The sequence below is a fragment of the Apteryx mantelli genome, chromosome 17 (genome assembly GCF_036417845.1).
Source record: "Apteryx mantelli isolate bAptMan1 chromosome 17, bAptMan1.hap1, whole genome shotgun sequence".
Taxonomy (NCBI): domain Eukaryota; kingdom Metazoa; phylum Chordata; class Aves; order Apterygiformes; family Apterygidae; genus Apteryx; species Apteryx mantelli.
The window spans coordinates 4,937,339-4,950,428 of NC_089994.1; the positions used below are offsets into that span (position 1 = coordinate 4,937,339).

Sequence of the window (13,090 nt, forward strand, 5' to 3'; positions counted from 1 at the left end):
TTTCTTTAATTGGAGTCTCTGGATTATTAGGAAGTTTTCAAATCTAGGTTAGTATGTCTGCAGTCTCTTGGTGTCAGTTTTTAATGAGTCTCAGCTCATATATGTCCAGTGTGTTACTGAATTTAAAGCTAGTTCTGGACAAGTTATGAAATCCATTCTAGGAACATCTTGTATATTGGCCATGTCAAATACTTTTATACAAACAAATAATTTCTTTGGTGACAGGGTAGGTTAACTGGTTAAATTAGCTTATTCTGCATTTGCTTCTTTCATTTGTAGCCCAGTGTTTCTGGTTATTTCATTTTATGTGTGTGTATTTGAATAAAAGTTTGAGTTGAGTTCTTGAATTTCCTTCTGATAGGAGGTACTGGATTCTTGTGTTTGCAGGAATGATAGTAAGAAGGCTGGCAAAATGAATCTATACGACTGGTCATGTAGTGGACTAATTTACTTCTTTCTCTATTGAGAGAGATTCATATGAAAGAATTCTTAAGTGGTGGTGGGTTTTTTTTTTAGTTTTTATTTTTTTACTCTCTTTTTCTCTGTCTGTCTCTTTTTTGAGGGCTAAGGGGTTTTGGCAGACTGCCTAACAATTTGAGCTTTCTTTGATGTCACCGTTCAAGACAATGTTGATGCTAAAGAACCAACACTGTCTGATTGTATTTCTATGCAGTTACTACCATCGTAGCTTGGAGCTAGGAATCTGCGCCAGGGGCTGATGTGGGCAGACAGCGTGGTTTGCTTTGCAGGTCAGCGATGGAAACATGCATAAAATGACTGTGTGAACTGTTCTTGGTATTCACTAAGTAATTCGGCTTAGATGTGGTATACAAAAATGTTCGAGTTTTGAGCTCGTAGAAACAGTTTTTTTCTTGTGTAAGGGAAGAAAAGGATCTGCGTTTTTTACCCCTCTATCCCAAATTTTATTTACTTGGATTGTTCCCTCCCCCCTGCCGCTGATCTTTTCTTATTTTCTCTCTTATTCTTTGTTTGTGTTTTTTTTTTTTTCTTCTGCCCATACGTCAGAACACTTGGTTTTGGGAACCATTTGATAGTTCATTATATGACTTTGATGTTTGAAGTTTCCATCCTTCTTCAGTTAAAAAAAAAAAGGGGGGGGGGAGAGAAAATTCCTTCATTTGATTGTGAATTTGCTTAAAATTTAGCTCTCTGTTGTTGACATGTCTTTTATCTGTTTTTCATGTGTTGGACTGCTTCCTTTCTATAAGAGAGGATCTTGGATTATTTGGAAAATGGGTAGTTACTTAGTTCTGATTCTGCCTGTTTGAAGAGAACTTGCAGGCCTGGTTATTCACCCACCTCTGGAGTGTTGTGGAACTGTGGGGTGCCTTTAATATGCTCAGTAAAATAGTGGCCAGAACCTGGCCTGTGGAAGTTCAAAAATCACATTATTAGGGAGAAGTTGCCATAAGTCTTGTTTTAAGTGCAAGAAACACAAAAGGAGATTTCTAAAAGCTGTCATAGGAATTGAATTACAGGTGAATAACTACCTAAACCTAGGGTTTGTTGAAATGAAAATAATTTATTATATTCTTTCTATCTGTTGTCTTGGAGAAGGCATTTTGCTTCCAGATATATCTTTCACTGGCATACCTGTATTGATTTCGTTCCATTCCTTCCCCTCTTCCTCTTAAAAACACCCCAAACAAAGCAAACACCACCACTGTCCATATTTAAATATTTTTGTCCATCTTTAGTTTATGGGATATATATGTTCTCTGTATACACAGACAGGTCTTAGCTAGCAGCGTCCCCGGGAGCTAGATTCCTACCTGTTCAGTACCTCTTCTGTTGTTTAGACTGGCCTCTGAGTTCCCCCCCCATCCATGAGGGTGAGAGTCTAGCGTGACGACCTCCTACTTCGTGCATCTTTAATGGTGCGCAGTCTCGTTAGTGTGAAATCCGCACAGGTGTGTGCACTTGCTCAATCACACGGCTACCTCGGAAGATGTTTGCTGTCATCTCTCAATTTTCTTATGTTTTTGTATCTCAAATATTTCGGACTTGAAAGCATCTTTTCAAGTGATGGGCCTTTGGCCTCCAGCCATGCTTATCTTGTTATCCTTTTACGTCTCTATCTGATGAACTTGGTTACAGCCTTTACAGTGGAAGAGACCTGACAGGCCAGGCATCGGTATGGAACAGTGCGCTAGGTACTGAGCTTTGCTGAACCAGTTAAGTGACTGAAGATTTGGTAGCCGGAGTAGCTTGCTGAAGTAGAAAGACACTGATGTGACCCAAAGGTCTGCTCTCAACAAATCTTTTGTTTGCTTTTTCTTTCTCTCTCCCTTTATTTATTTATTTATTTATTTATTTATTTATTTTATAGCGAAATCTTGTAAGAGCTCCTGGAGTTAGTCCTGAATGGCTATTACTGCTTTACTGATGAACTTTGGTACTGATTCCAGGAGGGCAGTTCCGAGAGCTATTTTGAGGGTGATCCTTAAAGCAGCTTCTCATTATTTGACTGATATTTCAAGATGACAGTACTGTACCTGATAAAATACCATAGCGTAGCACAGGAATGGTTTTGCTGGACTGGAATGGAAGTCCTTCAACCAGCGTCGTGTCTCAATGGAGGCCAGTAGTTCCTTGGCCTGCTGGATTTAATGATAAGTAGTGTTGGTACTTATTAATTTAATAACTGATACATTTTAGATGGAAGTATTCTATATCACATCACTTTTCGCATTTAGGAGGTGACCTAGAGGCTTGCTCCAGCCGTTATTTACCTGTAGCAGTGCTTTGGCTCTTGGCCTGTGGTTATTTAGCTTCTTTAAGAGATCTTCTCAAGTGCTTGTTAGAAATCCACATATACTTTATCAATCAAGTCTTCCATTTCCACACACTTTCTCACTGAAGTGCAAGTCTGCTGTGCAGTGCATCTGGATTACAGCTGTCTGAGCTATTGGGCTCCAGAAAGATACTGAATATTTCTCTTTCAGTAGGTCAATGTGTGCTCATCCTACTTCTTTCTGCTGCATTTTCTTTCATTTTAATTTTTAATCCTAAGATTCTGTGACTCTTGGGATACATATCAGCAATTTGGACCCTCATGTTAGATTACTCTTTCCTTTATGCTTACCACTCAAAACTTCTACATCTGCCAGAACTACGGAAACTAGAACATTAATGCTGGAGCCCTTTTATATTATCCACTGGGAAAGATGGTACTTAGTTGCCATCTTAAATTCCTTATGAGACTAGTCTGACTGTGTTTTGTTAAACAAGCCACTAATCTTCCTAGCTACCTCCTGCACCTCATACACAACTGCATTTCCATCTACGAAAGGATAAAAATCACATTTCTGTCACTAGTGTTTATTTTTTAGACTAACAAGTCACTTTTTTTTTGTGGCTCTTAATAATGGGTATGCATAGACTAAATTATTCTAGTTGATCTGGTCTTTGATACCATGATGTCATGTTTCTGAAGTTCCCAGGTGCAGAACTCCATTAGAAAGACTTCTGATAATAGTATCTTGGTTATAGGCAAGTTCTTCACTGAGACTTGCCAAAGCACCATAAGATAAAAGGTGACATACAGATGCCGTCACGCTGTTGCTCGTCATACACAGCTCTGAAATAGTAGCATTTAGGTAATTCATCATTTAGATGGTGAGAGTACGAAGGAAGAGGGGAGCATGTTCTGGAGCAAAGAGCTTTATCCGGCAGGACGTAGTTGCAGGTGCACTGTTGCAGTGCACGGTGGTGTGCTCGGGTTCTGGAGCCACCAAGAACAAATGAGCAACAAAATAGTTTTTTCCATCCATCTTTCTAAAGTGGTTGTTAGTGGCTGCCCTCTGTCCTCTTTGTAGACACTTAGCAGCGTGCTTCAATAAGGGGAGGAATAAAGTCGAATGGGTCATTCTGCTGTTGATCAGTTGCATATTAAGAATTTTATTAAGACGGATGATATTCAGCTCAGCTGACTATTCGGCTGTTTGAAGCGTTAAGCATAACGCAGTTTTTCTGTTGGCTGTGCGAGGGCCGTTTCAGTGTTGGATTTTTCAAATGTGTGCTTGGATATATTTTTTTCTTGTTCAATCAAAAATCAAAATATAAAAAACAGTTTGATACAGAACTTGAATTATGCAGTTATTTTAATGCTTTTATCCCAGTCGCTTTTGCTTAACAGAAATGTCATTTTGAACTTAAGATAGAGCTAGTTCATTTTATGGTATGACCTTTCTTCATTGCTCTCTGGTTCCTCCCTTTCTAAGGGGGCAGAAGGGACAAGTGCTGGGGGAAAGGGACACAAACCGTTCTCTTATCTAGTAAATGGTCTGATTTCAGGAGACTTCAGATGGTTGAGGATGATTGTTTTTATTTTTTATAAATTGGAACAGTTGTAGACCCAGGAATAAAAGGCAGGAGAGGGAAGCTGCGTGCAGCTGCTTGGTGGTGCTTCAGTCTTACTGTGCAAAGTTGTGCCATCCAAGAGGATACCTTTCTGTGATTGTAGAAAGCAGTAATTTGCTTCATAGCTATAGTTTTTAGTCAAGCTATTGCCTCTGTTCCTTTGTATATTTTTCATATTTTTTTGCCTTTGTTCTTCCTGCTCACTGGACAGAGACTTAGGCTGATGTTACTAAATAATTTATTTTAGTGGGTTTGGGGACAAGAGTTCTTGTTCAGTGTCCGGTGGTGTTTTCCCCCTTCCTCATAAGCACACATTTTTGCAGGGTATTTTTCAGTCTTTCTGTCTGTCCATCCTTTTGTCCTTCTTTTAGTGAGGTGTGTCAAGATCACATAAATTTTATCTGGTATTTAAATTGCTTGAGTAGATGTGTGAAATGATATTTTGTTGCTCTGCGAGGATGATGTAGTGCAATAGAACACTGTAACCAAAACAGATGGTGCTAATCTTGAATCTGTCTGCAAGATCTTATAGCATTTAATTAAAATGGTGGTGTAATTCCCATGACACCTTTAACTACGGTTTAAATTCTTGGACTATGAACTGAGGGCTTTCTTAGGCAGATCTTTACTCGTGTAAGTAGTCCCTAGTATGAGTCTCTAGTGGCTTCAGAATAACTACTTGAGTGAAGATCCCCAAGATCAGACTCAGTAAAATTGGCAAATACATATATGCGTTCAAATTTTGAAGAGTAAATTCAAGACTAAAGATACTTAGCAACTCCTGTTCTCTACACAGACTCAAACAAAAATTAGAGCAGTTTTTTTAGATCGCACCTAACTTCAGAGGCTAGAAAATAGAGAATTTTAAGGTACCCTGAACAACTTAATATATTTCCCTTGTGTGAAGGGCATACAATGTGGTCTGTAATCATACAATTATATAATACGTTTTTCACATGACTGTTGTATCGTTTATATTTTGGATAGACCCTGAGTGAAGGGGCTGCTGTCCAATATTCCTCTTTATCTTCCTACAGTGCACAACCCATTCTGGTTTTTGCATGCTGTCTGAATTTTTCACAGAATATGAAGCTTACTGGGTTCCATTAATTGTTTTTGATTGGTGTTTGTAACTGCATGAGTTGTTATAAACAGTAGTGAATGCTTTCCTAGCTACTTTGTGAGAGAAGTCTGTCATCATTTAAAGATGGTGTGCTATAGATAGCTCATTAATTTTTATCTTCCCCTCAGTTAATTGAAACCTGCTTTTACAAGTACATGACTTAACAATGATGATTTCTTGCATTATTTGCTTATCTTTAGAGAAACTTATGTTTGAAGCACTATGAAGACTGAATTTTTTTGAGTACCAGTTTCCTGTCCAAAAGGATGCTAAGTATTTTTATACTTTTTTTTTTTTTCCCCTGGGTAGGAGAACTGAGAAGGATAAAATGACTCTGTCATGTTGCAAGCCTTCAAGAAAGAGAGGCTTGGAGCTGAGTGCCATGGTGATGTCTAGTTCTTTTGCTCACAAGGCCCTCCAAGCTTTTTCTGTAGATCTTTGCCTCCTCTTCTGTACATCCTTCTTTTGTAGAGGTAAGCTGATTTTCCACACTCCAGGGCCTGGATCCTCCTTGGCTTTTCCCATCCTTCCATACTGTGCGAAGCAAGAGAAATAATATTTGATTACATTAAAGACAAGGACTAAAATTGCATAGAGAAGTACAGTTATGCAGAAATCACTCTGCTTTCCACTCAGTATGGCCAAGCATAAATATTTCTCAAACTCCAGATGTTCTGCTGTATTTGCATTCTCATATCATCTCTTCAAGGGACTCTCTTCTGGAGAAGTCACTTTAGAGTTGGTCTCCGGATTTCCTGTACCACATGTAGTCCAAGGAGCATTTCACAGAGCTGAGCAAAAAGGAGGAGGTGGAAGATCTGTTCTGTTTGTGTTCCATCTGTGAGGACTGCGGAAGAGGAAAACAGTCACCGTGGCTAGGCAGCACTAATTAAATCTTCAGGGTTGCTGGTAGCGAGCCAGAACCAAGTTGGGTTGTGTGAAATGTTACTGGGGAATTGTGACTTTTAGCAGCCTAAACTCTGCCAATCTGAATGGAGTTTTAGGAGAGCTGCAAAAGACCCTTCCCGCCTGCCTAGTATTCTGATTTAAGCTGGGGTGGCAGGGGGGGGACACGACAGCTTCGGTTTTTATGTCTGCTGGGGATTTACAGCTCTAAACTCTGTCCAGTCGTCAAAATGGCTAGGGCCCACAGCGGTTGCAGATAGAAGGGAAGGTGGTGTCTGTATTTAAGGCAGCAGACTAGTGGTTGTAAGAGTTGTAACTGTTCACTTGCTTCCTCTCCCCCTTCTGCTTGCTTGTATACGGGAGATACCAGGGGGCTGAATACTCTTAGCTCATTCTTTTGTGGCCGTTTCACCCCAGCGAGTGTAACGGTTCAGATAGTCACCTCGGAGGAAGGAAACCTGGGTTCGCATTCCTCTTCAAAGGGCTGTCCATGCTGTTCTTTCTCTGGCCGTGTTTCTGGATGGATGTGTTGGCATGACTATGTTTTCATTAGTACCTGTTTCTTGGGTATGTTTTGAGTGCATTCGGATGTCTAAATGGAATTTTAGGTGTGAACTCTTGCACACTGACAGCAGGTTTCGGTTATGTCAGGAACGGATCTGTTAGTGTCTTGAGGAATTTTACTGCAGAATCTTGTCAGAAAACATGGGTGTTATGTTAGTCCTGGAGGTTTGTGGGGTGTGTGTGTGTGGTGGTGGGTTTTTGTTATGTTTTGTTTTTATTTTGTTCCTGCTTAGGCTTGATCCAGTGCATTTAGAACAGGCTTCTTATAAATACCTTACTCTGTGTCTGCTGCCAGTTACCTGAGTTTAAAAAAGAGGGAAAAAAATTGTTTTTTGCCTGGGAAGTTGAACCCTTCACAGCGCACTCCTCAAGCATATGTTCCTTTATAAACCAAATCCCAAAGCCTCTTGTGTAATGCGTGATTTACTAACAGTGTGTGTTAGCTGTAAGTATTAAGTTCATCCTTTGTTATGCCTTTTAGTGGTGTTAGTACATTGTAGCAACCACAATAAGCCAATACGAAGCATGTGGGAAAAGATGCAAGGAACACAACAGATTACATCACCTGGCAAGGCTCTTGCTTTATTCGGTGTTCGTTTCTACTCAGCTGTGTGCAAAAAGCAGTGCTTAGGCTTTGTGAGTACTTCAGGCTGCTTGAAACCAGCAGTCCCGCTCCAAGAAGCAGCTCTACCCTCCCCGGCCAGCTTCACTGTCCTCTGGCTTACTGGTGCAAATATTTCTGTGGGTATTTAATGAAGCAGGTTTTGGGACAGATCTGAGTAGAGAGAAAAATTGCTTACTAAAATGCTCATGATTTTTAGTCAGATGACCTCACTGTGAGTCTGTGCATACGGCAGCAGTGCCATGAAGCGGAGGCGGTTCCAAGGCTGGGAACGGGTGACCGAGGCAGGCCAGGCCAGGATTGCGTTTGGTAGCAGTGCTTGCTTGTGCCGCTCCGAGGCGTACGCTGAACAACGGTCCGTGTGTGCAGTTTAGTGGTCTGTTTTATCTGATCGGAGCTGTCAGTGAAAGGGGAGATCCTGCTCCGCTGCCCCTCTCGGCTGTCTCCCCCTCCCACCCTGGTTCAGCTGATGAACTGGTTCATTCACCCGGGTGGTTGCAGGCTCACTAGATCTGATGCCAGACGGGGAGATGCAAATGCGCAGTTGGGGATGAGGAAGAAGCTGCCATTTTGGTATTTAGTGCCGATTCAGTGTGAATGAAACCACCCTGAGTTTTTTAATACAGTCGCCTGAACCACAGGCCATTGGTTGCCTTGTTTGTAAAACCCTGCTTCAAATTGAGGACTTCTAGAATTAGCGGGGTTTTTTTGTTTGTTTGTTTTTGGTTTTTAATGGAGCAATAGAAAACCTTGGTGTGGGTGCAGGTATTCTCCTGATAGTACATTAGGAATTTGCCGCAAAACCTTGTAGCAGCACAGAGTGTTTGCAGGTGTTCTTGTTCACGTGTCCAGTGCAAGCTGTCTGGGTACTTCTGGATTCAGATCTTCTTTTGAATTTGCTCAACCAGTTTTAATTAATATGTGGCAAAATCTAGAAGTTCTGAGGGCTTACTATTTATGCCTACCTATTAAAGCTTTAAGCAGAAATGGGCATATCCAAATAAATGCAATGAAGCGACAACTCTGCCATTTTGACCAGGAAACAGTGTGTGAGGTGGTATTTTCTGCAGCTATGAAGTCCCAACCCCCCAGCGCTCACCCGTTCTTCGTAGGAGGCATTTTCTATGTGGGTGGTCACTAGTGTTCCCAGTTAGCCCTAGTATTAGTCATTCTTCACAGCCTGTAGAATTAGACCAGCAAGTTTGTTAGAGTAAATTTAAACTGGATCCAGATCTGATGGTTTCTGTATGCTTTTCTTGACTGTGTTTCATCTGTAATGTGGATGGAATGCTATGGGTTGATACCTCTGAGCTACCAGAAAGCTGGAAGAGCTTATCCGTAGAGAGTGGCAGCAGGTAACTATTTCAGAGTAAAAGTTAGTCTGTGTTGGTGCTTCAGACAGCTGATGTCTAGCTATTGCTGTGTTGGTCAGGTGAGTGGTACTATCACGTAACCTTTTTCTTTTCTTTTTTTTGGTCTTCCAAGTTTATTATATGTTCCTAGTGGATTATGACATGTAAACACTTAACACTGTTTCTTCTCATGTTGCTTATGCTGGCTAATGATACCTTATCTTTGGTGTTTTGTGATTTGTAGTCATACTCATTACACTATTACAGAATACATGTTCCTTTTCTAAACTGTAGCTAGAGATCCCTATAGAACAGATTTCATGGATGCTTAGGAGAAGCATATGTAAGTACTTTCTCACCGAGTATTATGTAATGGGCAAGGTATTCCAGCACTACCCAACACCCTGCTGTGAAAAGTAATATCTGTCCTTCCCTTTCTCCTCCTCCTTCTGCTCTTTTTGTGTCAGGAGCGTGGCATATATACTATGCATCTCTGTGTCGGTCTTGAGTGTCCTTCTCAATCTGGCATTCTTTGCTTCCCCAACACTTTGAATGGACGAGCATCATTTCTGTCCGAGTGCAAATGCAGTAGTGCTGGCTGTAGATAGTCTCCAGCACGGAGACTCCAGTGCTTCCAGCAGTTTCACAGTATTGGTATCCCGCTAACAGGATGCAGGACGGAAGCTTTGTTCCTGTGGTGTGGAGATGAAGATGACTGGTTGTTTAGGGCTGTGCCAAAGATAAAACCAGTTTCACTGCAGTTGAGTGTTTTGTTGGAGTTTCCCCGTCACAGTGAAGGAGAGTTGCCATGTTCCTGTATGCACAGTTTTGGGTGGAAGTAGTTTTTTGAGGCATATTTGCAGGAACTCTAGTCGTGCAGCAGAACCTTGCTGTGCTAGCTAATGTACAGACAGAACAAGGTGAAACTGTTTTAGAGGATATATTTATAAGATCAAAGAAATACCAGTATCTTTCTGTCTCTATTATTGGTATGATGAATGTCACCTTTAGCTTCCTGGCAGTTAACTAGCTAGCTTGTAACAAGTAGCAGCCTACTTTGTTTTTTTGCAGCAAAGGAGGTTTCTAAAGAGGGATAACGAAGTAAGTTTGTGGACTTGAAGAGGGAGATCTTTCTGTGTATGAAATATAATATGGGTTTTGGAAGGAGTAGTGTAAGGCCAGTAGGTTAAACTTCCTTGTCCAGATGATTGAAATGGGAGGAATATTTGATTTGTAAGCCAATTTATTTTATTTTATTTTAAGAGTAGAACTTGACCCTTTTTATAGTTCATATTCTCTATACTTGCTGTCCACAGAAATGAAAGGAAGATTTATTGTTTAAATACAGCTTAATTTACTGCTCTCTTGCTTCCAGCGTATTTTTACAACTAGTCTTTCCACTGTTCCGTCTTTCCGCCTCTCTCCGACAGTGACTTTTCTCGTCAACAGTGTAGATGCTGTATTTGAGTTTTTGCAGCTCACTGCTGTGGACCAGCTGGCTTTTCCTCTAGGAACACTAGAGCCGAGTACACCGGCTATTTCTGAGCAGCAAAGCGAAGGTGTGAATACTTTAAATGCGGTGGGGAAGGTAATAACAGCAGTAGGAATGTGGTAGCATGGGTTAGAAACGAGAACACGAGTCCGTTGTGGACACTGAGTATATATTTACCACTGTGGTCTTTGATAACATTACCCAGGCTAGCTAGATTAAAAGTCATTTGAGTACGTCCACTCGTGCCCTGGGCAGGCGCCCGGGGCTGGCGGCAGGTAGAAGGGACGAAGGAAGCAGAAACAGTCACGGGGACAAGCTGGGAGCCGAGGAGAAGCGGGGACCAGGCAGCAGACGGGGGAGGGGAAGAGGGTGATGGGCAGGGTAATGGAAGTAGATTTAAAAAAAAAAAAAAAAGTAGCAATCTGGGAATTTCTGAGACAAAAGGAGATGGACTGTGACAGCCGTGAGACTTGGCTATTTAAAAACAAAAGAAAAAAACTTAGAGCCATTGCTCTGCTGACCTGGTTCCAGCTGCCGGGTCTCAGCTTCTCCTCCCTGGCGATTGCTTATTTTCTCTGCTGTGCAGTCGAGCACCTGCATTCCCTCAGGTTCCCCCTTCCGTAGAGGAAAATCCTCCCCCAAAGGCTGGGAAGCCGTTTTCCTAGTCTTTTTATTCTTCCTTGATGGTTAATAACAGAATTCTGTCTGGTCAAGAAGTAAATGGCAGCTGCCCCTTTTATGCTTCTATTCATTTGAGAAAAATGAAAATAAAAAGCACATGTGGTAAACCTATAATATCACAGTCTGAAGCCGTTTTTCCTGCCATTTTCCTGAGGTCACATATTTTCTCCTGTCCTGGAACAATTTGTGTTTGTGACTTTTAAGTTGTGAACTTTCTGGGCAGACACTGAACCAAGTTGAATACTATCCAGCACATGGGACCAGGGCTTATTCCTTTTTTGAGCTGTTGGATGCTACCATAGGATAGAAAATAAGGTTGGAAAAGGTAGTTGACTCAGCTGGATATGAGTCTGGTTATGGTGAAAAGCCTAAATGCAGCGGATAAGCCATGTTCTTACTTGATACTGTTTCTAAAATTACTTTACTTTCTCCTTAGGGATAAAGGAGAAAATACAGGAATTGGAGTGGGTGGTTTTTGTTGTTGTTGTTGTTGTTTTTCTTTAATTTTGGCTGCTTAAAGTTGCATTCTGTCAATTAAAATCAATAACTAAAATGAAACAAACTAATCCTAGGAATGTAACTTAATTTTTAAATCAAGTGATTTAGTTCTTTTTTTTTTTTCCTTTTCTAGGCTGAACTCACCGGCATCAAATGGCGTAGGTACAATTTTGAGGGTCATGGGGACTGTGGCCCTATCATTTCAGCCCCAGCACAGGATGATCCAATTCTGCTCAGCTTCATCCGCTGCTTGCAAGCCAATTTGCTTTGTGTGTGGCGTCGTGACGTCAAACCGGATTGTAAGGAGCTATGGATATTCTGGTGGGGAGATGAACCAAATCTGGTAGATGTGATCCATCGTGAACTGCACAGTAAGTTGTTCTATTTCTTCTCTTCTTTTTTTTTTTTTTTCCTTCTCCAGTGAAAAAAGGACTCTGTGATTAAGGGATTTGGGGAACTTGCTTCCACATTTGATTTTGTTATAATTTGCATGTTGAGACCTAAAGAAAAAAAAAAAAAAAAAGCTTGTAAATTTGGCTTTTCAGGTGCCAGTGACTTGCAGATGAATTGCTAAGCAGAAATTGAAATGAGCTTGGGAGACCTATCCAAGATCATTCCATAGATTTTTTTTGTGAAATCTCAGATGTACAGTAAAATTAGAGTAAATGCTCGTTCAAAGGATTAAAAAAAAATCTGGTGTAAGACAATAGTTGATAGAATAAAAACACCTGTCCTATAAAGCCAACTTAAATCCATGGCAGCATGGCTCCATCAGCTGTGTTCTGCAAGGTCAAAATCTGCCACGTTGGTCTTGCTGCAGGATTTGAGCCTCAATAGAGATGAGATGTGACAAGTGAGTACGATAAACAAAAGGGAGGAAAGGGAGAGGTAGGGCGAAGGTGCCAACGATAACTTTACATGGTTGTACTCTTACTGCAGCTGGGTTGTTCTCAGTGTCTCTGCAGTATGTATCCTTAAAATGACTGAACAAAATCAACTTCACTTGATGTGATCCTTATTGTTTTTCACTACATCCTCTATATGAACATTGCTTTTTGATGTTGCACTGTTGCTATGAGGAGACCTAGCTTGCCTGAGAACTTTAACTTTTAAACTGTATTTTACCAGACTGCTTAAATACTTACTTCTATTTTACCTCTCTTGTCTGGGAGAGCAACAACAAAAGTTCACCAATCCTGGAATTAAACAAACAAACAAAAACAGAATAAGGTTAACAGCATCAAGGATCAGTTTCTTGGGTTTTGTAATAAATTTTTGGTGTGGTAGCCTTTAGTACCTTCTGGTTGCTGGGTGATAAAAATTTTTTTATGCCATTTGAAATACGTATCATATTGTATTTGTCCAGCGTGCATAACTGTCCCGTATCTCATCGTCCTCCCTGCCCCGACCCCCCTGCTGTTTTGGGTCTGGCCTACAGTACATTTGTTTCCTTATTCATTATCCTTTTC

General features: G+C 40.9%; 1 protein-coding gene across 2 annotated transcripts in view; it reads left to right on the plus strand.

The window, feature by feature from the left end:
* The window catches only part of MED13L (mediator complex subunit 13L), a 207,118-nt gene that overhangs the window by 8,936 nt on the left and 185,092 nt on the right, over nt 1–13,090 (plus strand). For both annotated transcript variants that reach the window (XM_067307411.1, XM_067307412.1), the window contains exon 2: nt 11,755–11,992. In XM_067307411.1, the coding sequence (XP_067163512.1) occupies nt 11,755–11,992 (238 nt within the window). The remainder of the gene's footprint in view (nt 1–11,754; nt 11,993–13,090) is intronic.